Source organism: Tasmannia lanceolata, unplaced genomic scaffold (genome assembly GCF_043159265.1).
Source record: "Tasmannia lanceolata isolate RefF3 unplaced genomic scaffold, GAP_Taslan_0.1 ptg000005l, whole genome shotgun sequence".
Taxonomy (NCBI): domain Eukaryota; kingdom Viridiplantae; phylum Streptophyta; class Magnoliopsida; order Canellales; family Winteraceae; genus Tasmannia; species Tasmannia lanceolata.
Window position 1 is genome coordinate 20,279,784 of NW_027518682.1, and position 17,486 is coordinate 20,297,269.

The window sequence follows — 17,486 nt, forward strand, 5'->3', positions numbered from 1 at the left end:
TATCAGCGCCCTTATTTTAGAGTACCCCGATTGATCTGTAACTGGGCCCACTTGTTGTAGCGGGACCACAATTTGACCAAAATCGTCGTCTTTAGTGTCATATCCGTTAATATTGACAAACAGAGGGATATTTTCAATTTTCCCAAGCAGCACGAGAAACATCTAGCTGCCTCCACACAATCCTCCCTGCCGTCAGATTAGACAACGTCTAGTCCATCGCGTCCGTCCAAACCTCATTCTACCCAATCCCTCGCCCTTCAAACATTCCCGGAACGCCACGTGTCGGAAACGTACAAGATAGCAGGTACCGCTCTCTTCTCATAGAACCAGTGAGCGTTATCGTTACGGTGAAAAAACATAGTGAGATCCTATCCCACTTTTCTATCGCCACTTTAAAACCAGTGCTAGCCTGCTAGGCTTTTTGCCAAGCAAAAAGAGCCAAAATCTAGGGTTAGGGTTTCGAAGCTTCAATCAGTAGCAGCTCAGACACGCTTTTACACTCTCATCTCAACCTCACCATTTAAAGATCCTCTGCTTTCTGTATTCTGCTGCTTGAATTTCATTAAATTAAATAAAAGGTGAAAAATCTAGGGTTAGGGTTTCGAAGAAGCTTCAATCAGCAGCAGGTCAGATGCTTATACAGTCTCAACTCAATCCAGAGCATTTAAAGATCCTCTGCTTTCTGTAATTGTGTATTTTTTTTTTCTGTAATTCTGTATTCTACTCCTTGAATTTCATTAAATTAAAAAAAAAAGAGAGAAAAAAAATGTCTACGCTGAGGAGAAGAAAAGGTTCGGAAACCGATAAAAATTCGGAAGAGATTCCAAAGGAAATTGAGGGAAATGAGAAGGAAAAGGAAAAGCCGAATAAAAAAACAGAGGAAAAGAATAGATGGTCGTGTGTATCTAATTGTTGTTGGTTTATAGGGTGTATTTGTTCGATTTGGTGGTTTCTCCTCTTTCTCCATAACGCTATGCCTGCATCTTTCCCTCAGTATGTTACTGAGGCTATTACCGGGCCGTTACCGGATCCACCGGGCGTGAAATTGCATAAAGAGGGGCTTTCCGTGAAGCATCCGGTGGTGTTTGTTCCCGGAATTGTTACCGGAGGGCTAGAGTTGTGGGAAGGTCACCAGTGTGCTGATGGATTGTTCCGAAAGCGCCTTTGGGGTGGTTCTTTTGGAGAAGTGTACAAGAGGTAAGGTACTTTTTCAATTCTTCTGTAAGGCTGATGATATTGGCACTGATATGTTTTAATAATTGGACAAATTCAGCTTGTCTTTTGTTCTTTAATTGGCTTTCGAGAGTTTTTTGGGGACTGTAATGACCTTTTGACTGCTATTTTAAATAGTAAAAGACAAGATGAGTTAGTGCAATTATCAAAATCTTGTAGTGCCAATATCAGTAGACTTCTGTAATTAAAATTATGATTATGATTACTATTTTTGGTTTCGTTCGTGATGGAGAAAAAAGTTTTATTTGGATAGTTGAATTTCATACCTTTTTGAGATTGAAATGCGAGAAAGAAGCTTTTCATTGTTGAAGGGTAGTTTCTATTTTGTTGTTTGATTTGGTAAATAGTTAACTGGAGATGAAAATTTTGATGGCAATTCTATCAACTGCTACAATGAAAATTTTAATGGCACTTCTATTGACTATCAGAATGAAAATTTTGATGAATAGGTGGTTAGAAGTATAAAATTAGCCGTGGGGGTATGCATTTGATGAATTGGGATCACTTTATTCTTTTGAAACAAGCCAATTTGGGAACATCTCAACATCCAACCATTTGATGTTAGTGAATCTCATACTGAAACGTTCGTTGAAGTGTGCAATCCTCGCAGCATATTCTTGTCAATACAAAGATCAAACCTCTCAGACATGGAATTTATGCCTTGAGAAAAACCATCAGGTGTCTTTCAGCCAATGCTGCAATAAATGCTAATATTTGACTTTTGATTTTAGAAGTCCACATCTCCAATATATTTGCTTCGCCATCTAATTGAATTTGTTAACCATGCGAATTAATGCATTGGAGGTGTTTTGTGATTTTAGAAATTCGCTTCTCCATATTTTTTGCTTTTGATGTTAGTGAATTTATGCATTGGAATTTGGAAGTGTGCTCTTTCGAAAATCTTTGAAAATGAGTGGTTTGAGTTGGTTTTATTTTTTAAATGGGCGGTCTGAGTTGGTTTCTTTCGAAAGTACGGATTTTCGAGTAAAATTAAGTCTCTTTGTGAAATTATAGTTTCCTCCTAGATCGACCGAGTTTAAGACCTAGAAAGGTCCCTCTATCCAGAAGGTGCATCGTCGCTCATCATTGGTATCTGTACAATTGGCTATTGCCTACTAATGCAGAACAAAATACGGTGTCTAGTGTCTACAGATACACACCGCACACCACAGGATAAAGTCATAAAGATACAAATATGATATGAGCCAATGCTAAAATACAACTTCCATTGGATAAAGTGTAGTACATCCAACAATTGTATGAAGTACATCCAACAATTGTATGACCGTGTATTGACTTGTGCTTCCATACCTACAAATAAGCCAGAATGAGGTGGACTGATTACATTAGTCGTGCATCTTGTCTAGCCATTGAGCTGACATCAGCACTTGCCACTTTCGTGGAGACAATTCTGAATTTCAAATATTTGACTTGCAAGACGAATTATGGCAAAACTTTTAACTTTAGGTTGTCCATTAGATGCCCATGGACAAATAAATCATGACACAATGCACCTATCCGTGCTTCATTTATGTTACTTTTGACTACAAATTTTGCTGAGGAAAATTTTCTTTAATGAGTTTGGCTGTCATATGGTTTACAACCTTTAGTATAGCATTAATCTTCGTATTGTGCTTGCGGAGGGAAAATTCAAACAAGTTTGCTGATTCTGATCAATTTTCATTATATTTCCCTAATATGCCAAATTTCTTTTTGATATAGTAGTTTCTCAGGTCCATGATGCATTTAAATCTTTTTAGATCTTGTTTTGATTTCTATGGAAGCACTACTCAAAATTTTCTTTGTCGTTGTTGAAACTTCCACAGACCTCTATGCTGGGTTGAACATATGTCACTGAACAATGAAACTGGACTGGATCCTTCTGGTATAAGAGTTAGGCCTGTCACAGGACTTGTGGCAGCAGATTACTTTGCTCCTGGCTATTTCGTGTGGGCAGTTCTGATTGCTAATTTGGCACGCATTGGGTATGAGGAGAAAACAATGTATATGGCTGCATATGATTGGAGAATCTCTTTTCAAAACACTGAGGTGCTTTTTAACTTGTTGATTCTCTACCCAACTTTTAAAGATTCAATCCTCATATTTTAGAACATTGCAACATTTTTTATCGCCGTTTCTTTCAATTCCTTGCTGCAACTGTATTACCGATGATGGTTACCTGATTTCTAGCAGGTTAAAGTTTCTGTTAATCTGATTGCTAGTGGGTTAAAAGTTTCTGTTTCATCTGAACAGGTCAGGGATCAAGCTCTTAGCAGAATAAAAAGTAATATAGAGCTTATGGTAGCTACTAATGGTGGAAAAAAGGCGGTGGTTATTCCACATTCCATGGGAGTTCTTTACTTTTTGCATTTCATGAAGTGGGTTGAGGCACCAACACCTATGGGAGGTGGAGGGGGTCAGAACTGGTGTGCTAAGCATATTAAGGCAGTGATGAACATTGCTGGACCATTTTTAGGTGTCCCCAAAGCAGTTGCTGGGCTTTTCTCGGCTGAAGCCAAGGATGTGGCTGTTGCCAGGTATTTACTATTTAAGTAGCGGAACCTAGCAGTTATAATGTTAACTCTTTGCCTTTGTTCCCTATTTAGAATTTGTGGAAACCATAAATTGTATGATGGATAATGTGTGGTATATTTTGTTTTACTTGGAGACAATGCTTGGTGGATGTTCAATAATTCTCTACTTTCAGGGTTAGTTAGATTTTAAACTAATTAGGTTTCATCTGCAGCTCTTTGGCACTGAATAACAGAATGAGCTGACCTGACTTATCATTAGTCTAGTTTTTTCTTTGGGCCGAATGGCTGATACAATGATGCTTATCCCAATGTGATTGTAAATATCTTTTCCCGTAGTCAAGGCCAGTGTATCAATTATATTACCTGTACTTTAAACCCAAATTCTGTTCAATTTTTCTCCTTTCTATCAAATATCTGATGATAGCCTTTGGTTAACTAATTGAAAGTGTTTCAGTTGATCTGCATTAGAGAGTTTTCGGCTTGTAGAATTTGGTCATCGGCAATATGTCACATTAGCTGACATAATGATTATAGTGCATTGATGTCAAGCACGGTATAAATCACTGCTTGATATCTAACTGATCTCATTGATATTCCGAGAGTGTGGTCACACCACGCTTCTCAACCCAGTTGAAAGCCTATGCACAGTTCTTATGATGTCCATTCAGCCAAATTTGGAGAATGTTGATCTTCTTTTTCTTAACTTGATTTTCCTTTGAGTGGCTTGATTGCGAGAAGGGTGGTATCACAGCTTTTCCCCACTTGGCTGCGGGCGTAATTAAGATTACCACTAGTCGAGGACTCACGGTGTTGTTAGGGAAGTTGAGTTTTTTCACATTTGGAGTCCTGGGGCTAGTTGTTTGACATGCATCAATTGAGCATGTGTAAGGTATATTACTGATTGATGTGGTCATGACACCTGTAGATTATTGTTTGTTCACCATGTCTGACCATATCCTTGGAAGTTGGAATAATGGTTAAGCCGTAAGGTATTTTGTCCATGCAGTTTGCATTCTAGAAATTTTCAGTTGATATGTGAAATTTAAATTCCTTTTGCACAAGTTTGTGGGCAGTGAATGACGTCTGCCTTTCTAATGGCATTATGGTGTTTTGGCATGAGAATTCAGGTTTACAGTTGAAGCTTGAAATTGCACGTGTTACTTTTTTGTTTTGTTTTTAATGAATGTAATATATGTTCATTCTACAAACTTACTTTTTCTGTTCACATATTGCTTCTAAGCACTGCTTGAGGACTTGAAGCAAACTAGGCATCCTACTTTGCTACATTTGTAAGGATTTCGGACCCCTTGTCGACCACGTCATAGGCTTTCATCTGCCATTTTTTCATTAGACTTATCACTAACAATAACCTCTCTTCTTCCCCAGCATGAGACGTTTGAACTAATTGAACTCGCAAATGGACGCAAAATTTGATTCATGCACTATGGTTTATTGTTATTTTCTGAAGGTATCAATGTAGAGCTGCATCTTCTAGTCTAGAATGGTGCCTCATTCATTGAATGAAGTCACTGAACTGTATGAAGTTCATTACATTTGCATTTTAATTGGTTACTTAAGATCCTATTTGTCGAGTGGAAACCTCTTAAATTCAATCAAACAATTGATTTTTGCATTTTTAAAACTAGTGCAAAACAGTCCATTCAAACAAATGTGTTTTAGAAATCTGGAGATTTCTGAAACTATGGTATGCTATTCTTCTGTTTCTTTTCCTTCAAGATGTTTTTTCCTGGTTCATTTCAAGGGATCCTTTTTCAAATTGATAGCATCACTGCTGCTTAGATATTTTAAGGTGTATCCTACTTACCAATTTCCACCATTCACCTTCATTTATAGAGATGCAGAAAATGTTTCCCTTCTCTATTTTTGATGCTCTTCTTTCCCCCTAAAAGTATGCACTTGACACCTTAGATGTGTCCAACCATTTTCTTCTCACCTGCTTCTCCCACCAAAGCACCTTATTTGTTTTGTTTGAAATATGTAATTCCATTCATATGTTTCAAATTCTTGACCCAAATTCTTCCCTTATGCAGGGCAATTGCACCCGGGGTATTGGATTTTGATTTATTTGGTCTTCAAACTTTGGAACACATAATGCGTATGACGCGTACATGGGATTCAACCCTGTCAATGATACCAAAAGGTGGAGACACTATTTGGGGTGGCCTGGATTGGTCACCGGAAGAAGGCTATGACTGTAGTCCTAAGAAGCAGAAAAACAATGACACTCATGTTTCTGCCAACAACGAGACAGAGCATGTGGATTCTCAATCAAATAAAGTCAATTATGGAAGGATGATATCCTTTGGAAAGGATGTAGCAGAGGCACATTCATCCACGATTGAGAGGGTGGATTTTAGGGTAATTTCTTGTTTCAATATGGACACGCTTTCTTATTTCACATGAACTGGTCAAGTTATCTCTTGGGTATGGATTTTTTTACTTGGTTAAAAATGTCATCTTCAATGAGAGCAAAGTGTTAGTCTCTTCCTGCTTTTTATAATTGCTAGGGTTCAGAGATGGATATGTGCTTATTAAATTAAATTCATGTCTTCTGGTGCATCCTTGACGTCAACTTTTAGATGTGTCAAAGTGGTTATCGATATATGTAACCATTACAGATACTGTGGGGGACTTGTTATTGGTACTGAATATTGATATTCAGTTCTTATTAAGCTTCTTCTGGGCTTTTTCAACAAGTCAAATATTTTCTTTTCATTCATTTTCCTTCCTTTCACTTCTTCCACACATTTAAGTGGTCACTTCTGTTAAAGTATAAAAGATTAAATTACGCCTTCTCCAAGCTTTTGGAGTTACTGGTTGTTTCACATGGTATCAGAGCGAAAGGTCCTGAGTTCAAACCTCGATAGCAAAAAAATATACATGCAATGGCCAAACCCAAAAGAGGGGCCACATGTAGGCCAACCCTAAAAAGAAGGGCCACACATGAGGAGGGGGAGTGTTAAAATATAAAAGATTAAATAACGCCTTCTCCAACAGCTTAAGCTTTTGGAGTTACCGGTTGTTTCACAAGTTCTTAATTGAGGTCCTATGGGTCACGCCATGAACCGTGCTTTGATCAGAAGGTGAATAGGTCCTATGGGTCAGGCCATGAACCGAGCTTTGTCAAAAGGTGAATAGTTCCAGCAACTCCTGTCTGAGTTCCAGGCAAAATAAGACTGATCCCGGCTCATAACGTTCCCAAAATTCTCCATGTTTGGAGCCGAAGAATAGAAAAACTGTAGATATTGGCAGAAAGGCAGCTTTTGGGAAAGTATGGATCCCGAAGATGCCTAATCAAAACATCCCGGAACCCTCCAAGGAAGGTAACCCTGTAATATCTATTCCTAGTGAAGTGATTAGCGATAGGAAGAAGATTCTGAATAACTGCTTGGTTGGTACCTTGAGAAATAGAGCTCTTCTGAAAGAAATGTGGTTTTGGGCTAAAAGACATTGGCCCTTGCCACAGCTTAGCAAACCTTTTTGCTTGAGTCCTTTATCGGTGCTTTTTTCCTTTGATTCCCTGAGTTACTCTACTTCTATTCTCCGAAAGGGGGGAGATGCTTTGGGAGGCTATCTTATGTCCCTCCAACCTTAGTCTCCTCTTTTGAATACAGGTGCAAGATCGGTGAGACTTAGATTCTCTAATATTCCCCTTCATGTCTTGTCCTTATCCACGGTGGAGACTCTGGGTCAGCATTTTGGTCAAATATTAGAATTTCGATTGTCGAGTAGTCATGAACACTGTATGGAATTTGCCTCTGTTAAAGTATTAACTCCTTTTATGGAATTGTTTGCCATCATTTATAAACATTATGGTAGATTCCATGATTTATCCAATCGGAGTTAGGTTGGTGGATGAACCATTAAAGTCCCTTAATGAATCCGGTGGTTCCGGAGGTTGGCACTCCGGTTGATTCATCTCCAGTGGAAGATCCGCCAACGTTTGGGCCCCTTCCATTTGTCTCTGGGGGTAAATTTGTCAATTCCAGTGGGAAAGAGCCGTTTGGTTTACCTTCCCTTGATTTTGAATTTTCGTCTATCTCGGGAATGGCTAATCAGAAAGATGCATCGAAAGGTCCTGTCCCATTACCGAAAGGGATATTGGTCGGTTCTAAGAAATATATGGTCAGAAGCTCTTAAAAGCCAAATCTAGCATTGCTGCGGGGAAAGGTACTAGGAAGGATATATATATATATATCCCGTGTCAGTAGAAAAGTCAGTAAAAATCAAAAATCGTTTTTTCAGAAGGAAGAAGAATAAAATAATCTCGAAAAATCCAACGAAGGATACCAGTAGTCGGTCGTCAAGACATTGTGCCTTCATTAAAAACACTTGGCCCCAGAAAGGACTGCAGGGGCGGGGGACGCATATCGAGAAAAAGTATTTATTAGCTACAAAGGGCGGTTTGTCTCTCTTTAAAATAAATCTTTTGGGTTCCTGTAAGAGAGAGGAACCAAAAAATCACAGACTAGCCTCCAAGTTTAACCTTCTTCTAAAAGACTTTGACAAACCTTTCCGTCCTCTTCTCCCTTCTATGGCTTCCTCTTCTTCATCTCTTCCGAGCAAGCGGAAGGCACTCTTGTTTGAGGTTAGTGATCTTCAATTTCTCCAAGATTTAAAGTATGATGAACAAATGGCGGCCGAAGAATGTCCAACTCCCAAGGAAATCTACATGACCATCTTGAAGAAGCAATTCAAGCGGGAAGCTATGACTAACAAAGAAATCTTCTTGCAGATTTCAGGTAAGTCTGATCCGAAGGAAGCATTTGTCCAAATTTATAAGATGGATTTTTTCCAGAGGGCTCTAGATGAAGAGCGTCTTGCACGTCGTCAACATTGGGAGGAGAATAAGGCGGCAGAGATTGATCGTTTAGAGAAGTTGATGGGTTCTTCAGATGGTGTCTCCCGGGTGTCAAGAGAGTCTCTTGACCGGGAAGTTAGCTTAGAGATTTGAAAACGGATTGATGAGGTCGAGGACAGGCAGGAGGCAGATTCTAGATTGACAGACTTTCTGGAATCAGAAGAGGATGAGGTTGTCGCTCGTGAGGAAATGGACGAACTCTTGGCAATAGTTGATGTCTTTGGAATTGGTTTTGATGATAGCTTGGAAGCCACAAAGAACTTATTTTGTTCTATGGCTATTAGGACCTTGAAGGAATATAGAGAAGTTGGAAAAGAGAATGAGGACAAGGGGGCCGAGGGAAGTAACCCTGCATGAAAAGCCTTACGGCCCAAAAAAAAAAAGAGGTAGTAGAGGAAAAAAGAAAAAAGAGGAAGGAAAAAGAGAAAAGAGGAATGGAAAGTGAAGAATGATAGGGGAAGTTAGTAAAAGTGGAAAAAGAAAAGATATGACACACCAGTGGGATAGGAGGAATGGATTTGTTTTAGGTTAGTTTAGGTTCGGTTCGAAGGTTTTGTGGAGAGGCTATGCTTGCCGAAGTTTCAATTTCAGGCTGCAGAACTTGAAGGATGAACTTCCCCAGGAATTTACTGACTAAATAGCTTGCCGATCAACGTGTTACATATCCAGAATTTACTTTCTATTGCCGTAGGTTGAGAGATTCGTTTTTTCGCTTCGTTTTGTCTAGATTCTTTAGCTATGTTTTCTTTCCTGGGAGTGGATTAGTTAGGGAGTGTTGAGATTAAGGAGGCAATAGCCATCTGTTTTGTGCTCCAGTCTTTCAAGGTGCTGTCTCTGAGATTCTAGGTTGATGGCCAGTAGTAAATCGTGGCCTTGTCACGCATACGTGGTACATACATTATGGTTGTAAGAAGATGTAAAGAATATAGTCTTTTGTTTGGTGCAGGGATGATTATAATCTCTGTCAATGTTCTGTTTAGCTCAATTGGACTAGTGCCGGTATGCCGGTCCAGTCCACCTTAATATTTTGTAACGCAGGATGGGACTACTGGTACCGATTGCTATCTCAATATTATTGAAATCTGTAATCTTTTATGGTCCTGCATACTATCGTGCTGTCATGTCATGATACTTTTTTTTTACCATGATGGCTTCATTAGTTACCATGACATGTTCCATATTATAACTTTATCAGTTACTATTTGTTGAAACTGTTCAAGTTTTAGTTTCCAAATCCTCAGCTGTTTATTATATTGCAGGATGCTGTTAAAGGCAATAACCTTGCCCATTCAAATGTGTCCTGCCGCAATGTATGGACAGAGTACCATGAAATGGGCACAATTGGTATCAAAGCAGTCACTGACTACAAAGTTTACACCGCTGGATCACTTCTGGATCTGCTTCAGTTTGTTGCTCCAAAGACGATGCAGCGTGGAAGTGCCCATTTTTCATATGGGATTGCGGATGATTTGGATGATCCAGAATATGAACACTACAAATATTGGTCGAACCCCTTAGAAACAAAGTGAGAGTCTATACCTTTCTCTTAGTTATTCAAAGTTTGTTTGTTCTAACCAGTTATCATTGGAAACAATGTCCTCTTTAGAAGACTTGATTAAGAAACAACCTTGATCTCACGGTTATGAATAACATATTGGTATTTATTGTCCGCTGTGTGACTTTTTAAGCTCTAAAGATGTTTAAATTGTTTTTGAACTCTTTCCATATGGTTTTTTCATTTGTCTTCTCCAGATTTGCCTATAAAATTGAATTTTATTTCGTTAAAAGTGTGTTAATGAGACGGACATAACTATATATGGAGTGATGGGTAAGTCAGGAAGCTAGGACTGGCTAGAATGAGGCCAATGCTGGTTAAAAATCCATCATAATAAAATCTAAATTTTTCTTTGCTGTTTTAGAGTGGTTTGTTGATTTATGTCCTTTTTCTGCTCCTTAAATCTGTGAAACCATAGTTTGTGTTGATGAAGTGGAAAATTTCCTTTCCAAACACCTATTGGAGCTGGTGCTCTAATGTTAGGTTCTGTGTATAGTAACTTACGAAGTGCTTAAAGGAAACCATTACATTCCTAATCGGTAAATCATAATAACGCCCCTGCCCCCTCTTCATATTCTTATATTATATCATAGGGAATGACATGCATATGCCAATAGATCATAATTTGCCAAGCCATTCATAAGAAAATAAAACAGATAACATCATGTCTAGGTTGTTGAATTATGCTAGCCATGAAGTGTGTCCGGGTTGCATCTGATTCTGTTGGCCTCTGAATATATTGTTCGACTTATATCTCTCTGTTTGCTCGAAAAATATCTCTATCTTAAACCAAAGAGCGATGAAGAGCTTTTGACATGAAAATGCCTTCCCCTGAAAAATCGAAGTTTAGTTGTTGTATAATTGAAGCCTAAAAGTAGCTTATGTTATAGCCCCAGCCAAGAAGAAATCAGCTAACATTGAATTTCACATGACTCTAGGTCACTGCGAGTCAAGGTCCATGAGTCAAAATTTGGATCTTAAAGTATCAAAAAATGTCAAACTAGAATAACCTACCATGGGTTTATGGTGGCTATGCATCCTGACATTTCATAGGGAATGTACTAAGTTTTAATTTTAAAATGTTAGGCACCAATAACCTTATTGTCTGCTGGTTGTTTGCTCAGACTTGGCCTCTTATTCTTTCCTGGCTCCACAGCCACTTTCCATTGCCATCACTGCTTTGGTGGTCATTCAAAAATCAAAAGTAAAATCCATATTTGGAAGGGTGGATCTGCCATTTCTGGTTCTTAATCTGCTGTAATGTTTATGCAGGTTACCAAATGCTCCGGGAATGGAGATCTATTCTATGTATGGAGTTGGCATCCCCACTGAAAGATCATATGTTTACAAAATGTCGTCCTCATCTGAATGCTACATTCCATTTCAGATTGATACCTCAGCCGAGGGTGGAAGTGGAGGCAGCTGTTTGCAAGGTGGAGCATTTTCAGTCAATGGAGACGAGACTGTGCCTGTTCTAAGTTCAGGATTCATGTGTGCAAAAGCGTGGCGTGGGAAAACCCGGTTTAATCCATTGGGCATCCGGACTTACATTAGGGAGTATGATCATGCCCCTCCATCCAATCTTTTGGAAGGACGGGGCACACAAAGTGGTGCTCATGTTGATATACTGGGGAACTTTGCATTGATTGAAGATATTATAAGAGTTGCGGCGGGAGCTACAGGAGAAGAGTTGGGAGGTGATCAAGTTCATTCTGATATCTTCAAGTGGTCCGAAAAGATCAATTTAAAGCTCTAATGCCACCTGGTAATTTCTGAAACTTGTTAATTTAGTGCCTATTGAAACAAAGACTGATATATCCTTGTCTGAAAGTGTTATAGGTATTTTTTTAAAATTTAGATCTGGAATCTGTCAGTGGAATATGGGTCAGTTTCAAAAAAAGAAAAGAAAAGAAATATGGGTCAGTTTTATGGCAGAAATTAGAAATTGGTGGCTGATTTTTGTGGTTTTATGTTTCTAGCGGTGGGATATATTCCTGAACTCTCAATAATGATGCGAGTATTAACCTGAATAAGACGTTCCCAATTAATTTCATGATATGGAGACCATCTCCACATGATTAGGATTTATTTATTTTTGAATAGTATCAAGATTAGGAATTTGTTTGCCATCTTCCTGTAAAGGCAATGATACAGTAGACACTCAATTTTCTAGGATAAATTTTTTTGAATCTCCTAAAATATCGTGAAATTATTTAATGGCAGTGCGCTGCTGTTTTCTTTGGACTATAAGAAGCTCTCCTATTTTTTATATTTGTTAAATCCAAAGCGAGAATTCTAAGTAATTGTTGGAGGAATCATGTTGTGCTGTATCTCTTTAGAATTGATTAATGAACTATGATCCACCACTTATTTAAGTTATTTTTCTTTCATATATTTTTTAGTATGTCCAGATTATATCTTGCCATGCTTTCTAGGCCCAGTTTTCCATCCTTTTGACTATTTTCTTCCTGAAATTTGGTCCTGCTGTTACAAGTTTGAACAAAACTGTTGGTATATAGTTTTCAGAGTTCAACATCTCATACTCAACTTGGATGTTGGTCTTACAACTTCAGAGTTCAACTTGGCCTGTTCAAAGGTAAAACTTTCTGGTTTTATAAAAATTGGTTGTCAATCATTGACTCACCTTCATTTCATTATAAGATTCTGTTAAAGTATAAAAGGATAAACAATGCCTTCTCCAACAGCTTAAGCTTTTGGAGTCATTGGTTGTTTCACATGGTATCAGAGCAAAGGTCCTAAGTTCAAACCTCCTTGATGTCAAAAATCCACATGCAATAGTCAACCCAAAAGTGGGTCAACATGTGCCACGTGTAGGCCAACCCAAAGAAAGAGGGGCCACACGTGAGGGGGAGTGTTAAAGTATAAAAGAATAAATAATGCCTTTTCCATCAGCTTAAGCTTTTGGAGTTATTGGTAGTTTCACTAGGGGTGCAACTTGGGTCGGATCGGGTTGAGCGGAATCAACCCGAACCCAACCCGATTTTAAGGTAAAAGCTCAGCCCTAATTCCCAAAAATTGACCAGAGTTGCACCCTTAAGTTTCACAGATTCAAATATCGACTTGATACTCAGAGCCAGACAAACTGGGTCTCCTCTTCTAACTTCCAAGTTGTTCAATGAGTTTTTGAATTTGAGCATCGGCTACTTTGTATAACATAAGTCCTTTCTGGCTGCTCTTTCTGGTTTTTAGTAGTTATTATTTAGGCTATATGTTGATAATTTTGTGCTGCTGAGGGTTCCTATTCTGATGCGTAGAACAAGTGCACGATCCTTATAAGTTTAACTTGGGTTAGAACACTTGAAATGTGTGAAGATTACTTGAATCTTGTAAAAAACGTGAATCTCGACCCTTAACTACCAAAGGGTTATTGCCTTTCAAAAAAAGAAAGAAAAGAAAAGAAAAAAAGAAACTACCAAAGGGTTACAACAGTAAAAAATATAAGATTACTTTTCAAGGGTCAGGACACTTGAAAAGTATGGAGATCACTTGACGATATTAAAAAGTGTATCTCAGCCCTCAACTACCAAAGTTGTAAATATTAGGCATCATCTAGAGACATCCATTACCTGATCAATGATTTTTGTGATATACTCCAGGTATTGGTGTTTAATAGGTTCGGACATTATTTTCCAATTCATGGCTTATGTCTTTAATCAGATTTGTTGGATAATCCTATTATGTAGGATGGGCTACAAACAGAAAAGACATGCTGTATTTGTTTGTTATCATGTTTGTCAAGTGGTTTTCAGTTTCACATTTAATCTGTATCTTTCTTGGAATCCTCCTCTATACAATGGATCATGGGCCTTATTATGCTTATTCTGCCCATTATAGAAGGACAAGAAAGATGTCGGTCCTACCGTTGGCACCCAGTTATTGTAAGGTATCACAGGATCTTGTCTTTTTGAAATACACCATTATATACATACTCATAAGTCATAGCATATGTGCATATTGCACAAAACTATTCTTGCATTAGTTGTGTGTTGTTTGCTTAAGTGTGCTTTGAGTTTATTCCAGTTTGTTCAGAAGTTATTGTGATCTCCACACTATTTACCGTTTTATGAAATTGTAATGATCAAAATGGGGATGATCAAATGCTTCAACTATGAAATTGTCAACCCTTGACATTTGGTTGCTGGTTCTTTTTTCTTATTCTACTTCATTCAACTCTAAAATTCCAGTCACCCAAACAAAATGAAAATGACAATGGTGGGATGTGATTTCCAATAATGATCTTGTTTGGAAAAAACATCCACTAGTAATTAGCCTCCCATTTGAGTGTGTTGAAAAGGGACCTCTAAATCTTTATAAAAGTGCTATATATAAACCTTCCATAGAGTCTACTGATCTCCCCAGATTTAAGTCTCAATTACTTTCCCCACATGGTAATAGCCGTGGCCATGGACGGGAACTTGGGGCCCAAGCTGTAATTTGTTTGGACACGAAAATGATCATGATAGAAGCAGCAGCTTTGTTGAGAAACAAAAATGACCATGATAAAGAAATTGTAGCTTGGTTGGGGAACAAAAAGATCATGACAGAGATCTGATATACAGTATCATGTGGCTAAAGCCAACTCCAACATGGTGGTAAACCGTAAACCTCATCGTGGTGTTGTTGGGTCAACACTGGACCCCTTCTTCTAAATTGGCCTTGTTGGAAATAGATGGCATAGGGAGCACAAAATTAGTTGTTGCTATTCATTTTCCTATTGTACATGTGTTGATTGTAGTTTCTTTCCATCTTGTTTGTATGACCAGTTCAGCGAGCTTAGACTGTACTTTCCCATCTTGGCTAATCTAGGCTGTTAAAAAACATTAGATGTTCCCTAAGTACATGTTATCTATACATAAATTGGATTTGGTGTTTAGAGACACTATCATGCATTCGTGCTAATGGCTTAAATGCCAGGATGGGATCTGGGTGTGTTGATTATGTTGGATCATGTGGCCATCAGTCCTCGATCGGAGATTTCTGATGGTGACGATCATCACACAATAATCCCGACACATATTGCACACACCCTCATGCATTGATTTCTAATGGCATGTGCATTTGGGATTTGAGAGAAGATGAGTCTGCCGTGTTAGTTGGTGAATTAGCTTGGTATGGGTGACTCATCAGGTGGCTGACAATATCCCACTTTGTGAGAGGGCAGTTGTGGGGATGACGAGTCTCTCCAAGTTTAGAGATGAAAAGTCTCTCCATAACGCAGATGGAAAAGTCCCCCCATGGAGCTGATGCATATAATCAATGTGCCACCATGGGAGCATATATCCCTGAAATCAAGGAAGTCAAGTCATTGCTAAAAATGTAAAAGGCTGAAAATCCGCACCGTCCTAAGAGAACGAAGAGTTTCAAGTTTCAACGGGGAGACCATCACCCTAACGCTTCCAATTCCCCCTTTTTGCACATCCTGATGATTGGCATTGACACCCTTCTGATCTTCATATTATCTTTGGAATTTGACCAAGGCCAGGGGGCTTAAGGGCTTCTAATAATTAGGTTTAGCATGAATAAGTGTGTTTGAAATTGGCTTGATGAAGGCCTCAAAGATGAAAAATTCAACAAATGTGCTGCTTGTTACGGGGTTCACTCATGTTCTAGAGTTCTAAGTTCTTTAGGGTCCTCTAATGTTCTAGATATTCAAGAGTAAGAAATACTGCATTCATGGTACTCTTGATTTGGATAATGATCTAGTATTGGAAAGCAAGGTCCCTTATCTCCTTGCTTATAGTCCCATGCAGTTCTTCCTCCATCGACCAGTGAATTTTGTTTTCTCTGATCTGCTTCTGTGTATTTAGCTCTAATTTTTTTGTTTTCTTTTTTTGTTGCAAGTGCCACAGTTGTGAGCTTATTTTAATTCTCTTCGCTGCAGGGATTTAAACTTTGGATGATTTAAACTCTGGTAGCGCCTCCCTTTCGACGATCCTTTGAGCTGGAGAACTGCTTCTGAACCAATTGCTGTAGAGGAAAGCCCCAGGTGCTCCTTGCTATCTGCTTGCTTGTATTTTATAGTTTGCTTAGCATCAATGTAGTAATCAAATTGCAGGTAACCAGGGGTCCGTGGAATTGGGGTCATACAACGTGCTGGGTCCGGTTCTTGCCATCTTTTTTCACTTCTTTTCCATCCCTGAAATCTGTGAATAGCTCATAATTATATTTGTGGTAACGAGATTTATTGAAATAGCTAGCTTCTTAGAACTGCACGAGTGCACGGTATATTCTATGTTATTTGGATGTTTAATATGTTATTTTTTATTTGAAGAAAAATTATATGATATGCAGACTGCATGTGGAGGATGATATATAGACCAGTGGAGGGAACTATAAAGTTTGCTAAAACTGGGAATAACCCCGTGTTGTCATGCTAATTGTGGCAATCTATTTGATTGTAGGGATTTCCCTATTCGGCCAGGTCATTTCTAGGCAAGCGGATTATTGAAGCTGCGTTGTTGTGTCAGAGGAAGGATAGCTATACTGGTTCGGTATACTCTAAATACACCTATGGTACAATATTGACGATCTCACAGAGATGAAATATGAGTAGTTTTCCATATTCTGATCTCATCTTTCAAGGAATCGATCCCCTTTGACCGAGAGAAAGCGCATCCCTCTCTTTCCTTTTTGCGCCATATGTCGCCACACGGGAGGGCATGGGGGTGCAAAAAGGGGATCCTATCAACTTGTTCCGACCTAGGATAATAAGATCATGAACTTGGCCCTACTTCACTGTTGAGAAATGAAAGATGACTTCCATCTCCAAGCTTAGACCTATTAGTTTAGAGTTTAGTAAGGGCGTAGCTCGCTTCTTTTTGACAAATTGGGAGAATTCACACCAACTCTGACTTTTCGGGGACACGCGAGAAACAATAATGGATCTTGTCGTTAATAAAGTGAAATAGGTGCTCGTCATGGTGGGAGGTAACCCTTATGTCAAAGTATAATGAAAATTCACATTGGCACATAGGATTCCATTGTTTTTGTTAAAAGCCGAATAGGATCAAACTTGTCGCAGCTTGACTGGCGTATGCATCATCGCACACAAGTTCGTCGTGGTGATGAATCACTCTAAAAATATTAGATATTTGCACTACAGTTGTTATTAAAGCTGACTGGAAAACAGGATTTTGTTAGGAAATAATCCTAGCTGCGAATGTGGCCTATCAACGGCCCAAATAAAGTTAGGTAGGTAGTTGGTAATTGTTATGGGAATGAACACGACCTCTGTAAGTTGGTAATTGTTAAGGGACTAGAT

At 38.7% G+C, this 17,486-nt stretch overlaps 1 protein-coding gene across 12 annotated transcripts; it reads left to right on the forward strand.

The window, feature by feature from the left end:
- Nucleotides 1–323: 323 nt before the first annotated feature.
- LOC143877887 (phospholipid:diacylglycerol acyltransferase 1-like) lies at nt 324–16,645 on the forward strand. 12 transcript variants are annotated; one of them, XR_013250827.1, is made up of 9 exons: nt 324–1,197; nt 3,060–3,282; nt 3,487–3,770; nt 5,819–6,146; nt 9,909–10,174; nt 11,477–11,969; nt 12,724–12,800; nt 14,060–14,108; nt 16,107–16,509. XR_013250827.1 is itself a non-coding variant. In XM_077380191.1 (7 exons), exons 1-6 carry the CDS (start codon nt 767–769, stop codon nt 11,958–11,960), a joined length of 2,016 nt encoding a protein of 671 aa, XP_077236306.1. In that variant the 5' UTR covers nt 325–766; the 3' UTR covers nt 11,961–11,969; nt 16,107–16,509. The 12 variants fall into 12 exon arrangements, 2 of the variants coding, with proteins under 2 accessions (XP_077236308.1, XP_077236306.1); XR_013250832.1 differs by lacking the exon at nt 14,060–14,108 and having other exon boundaries at nt 16,107–16,211; nt 16,281–16,509; XR_013250833.1 differs by lacking the exon at nt 14,060–14,108 and having other exon boundaries at nt 16,107–16,211; nt 16,289–16,509.
- The last annotated feature ends 841 nt before the right edge of the window (nt 16,646–17,486 follow it).

Coding starts and splice junctions, on each gene's coding strand:
- LOC143877887 (XM_077380191.1), top strand. CDS start 767: ATGTCTACGCTGAGGAGAAGAAAAGGTTCGGAAACCGATAAAAATTCG. Junction 3,283..3,486: donor TCTCTTTTCAAAACACTGAG/GTGCTTTTTAAC, acceptor TCATCTGAACAG/GTCAGGGATCAAGCTCTTAG. Junction 3,771..5,818: donor AAGGATGTGGCTGTTGCCAG/GTATTTACTATT, acceptor TCCCTTATGCAG/GGCAATTGCACCCGGGGTAT.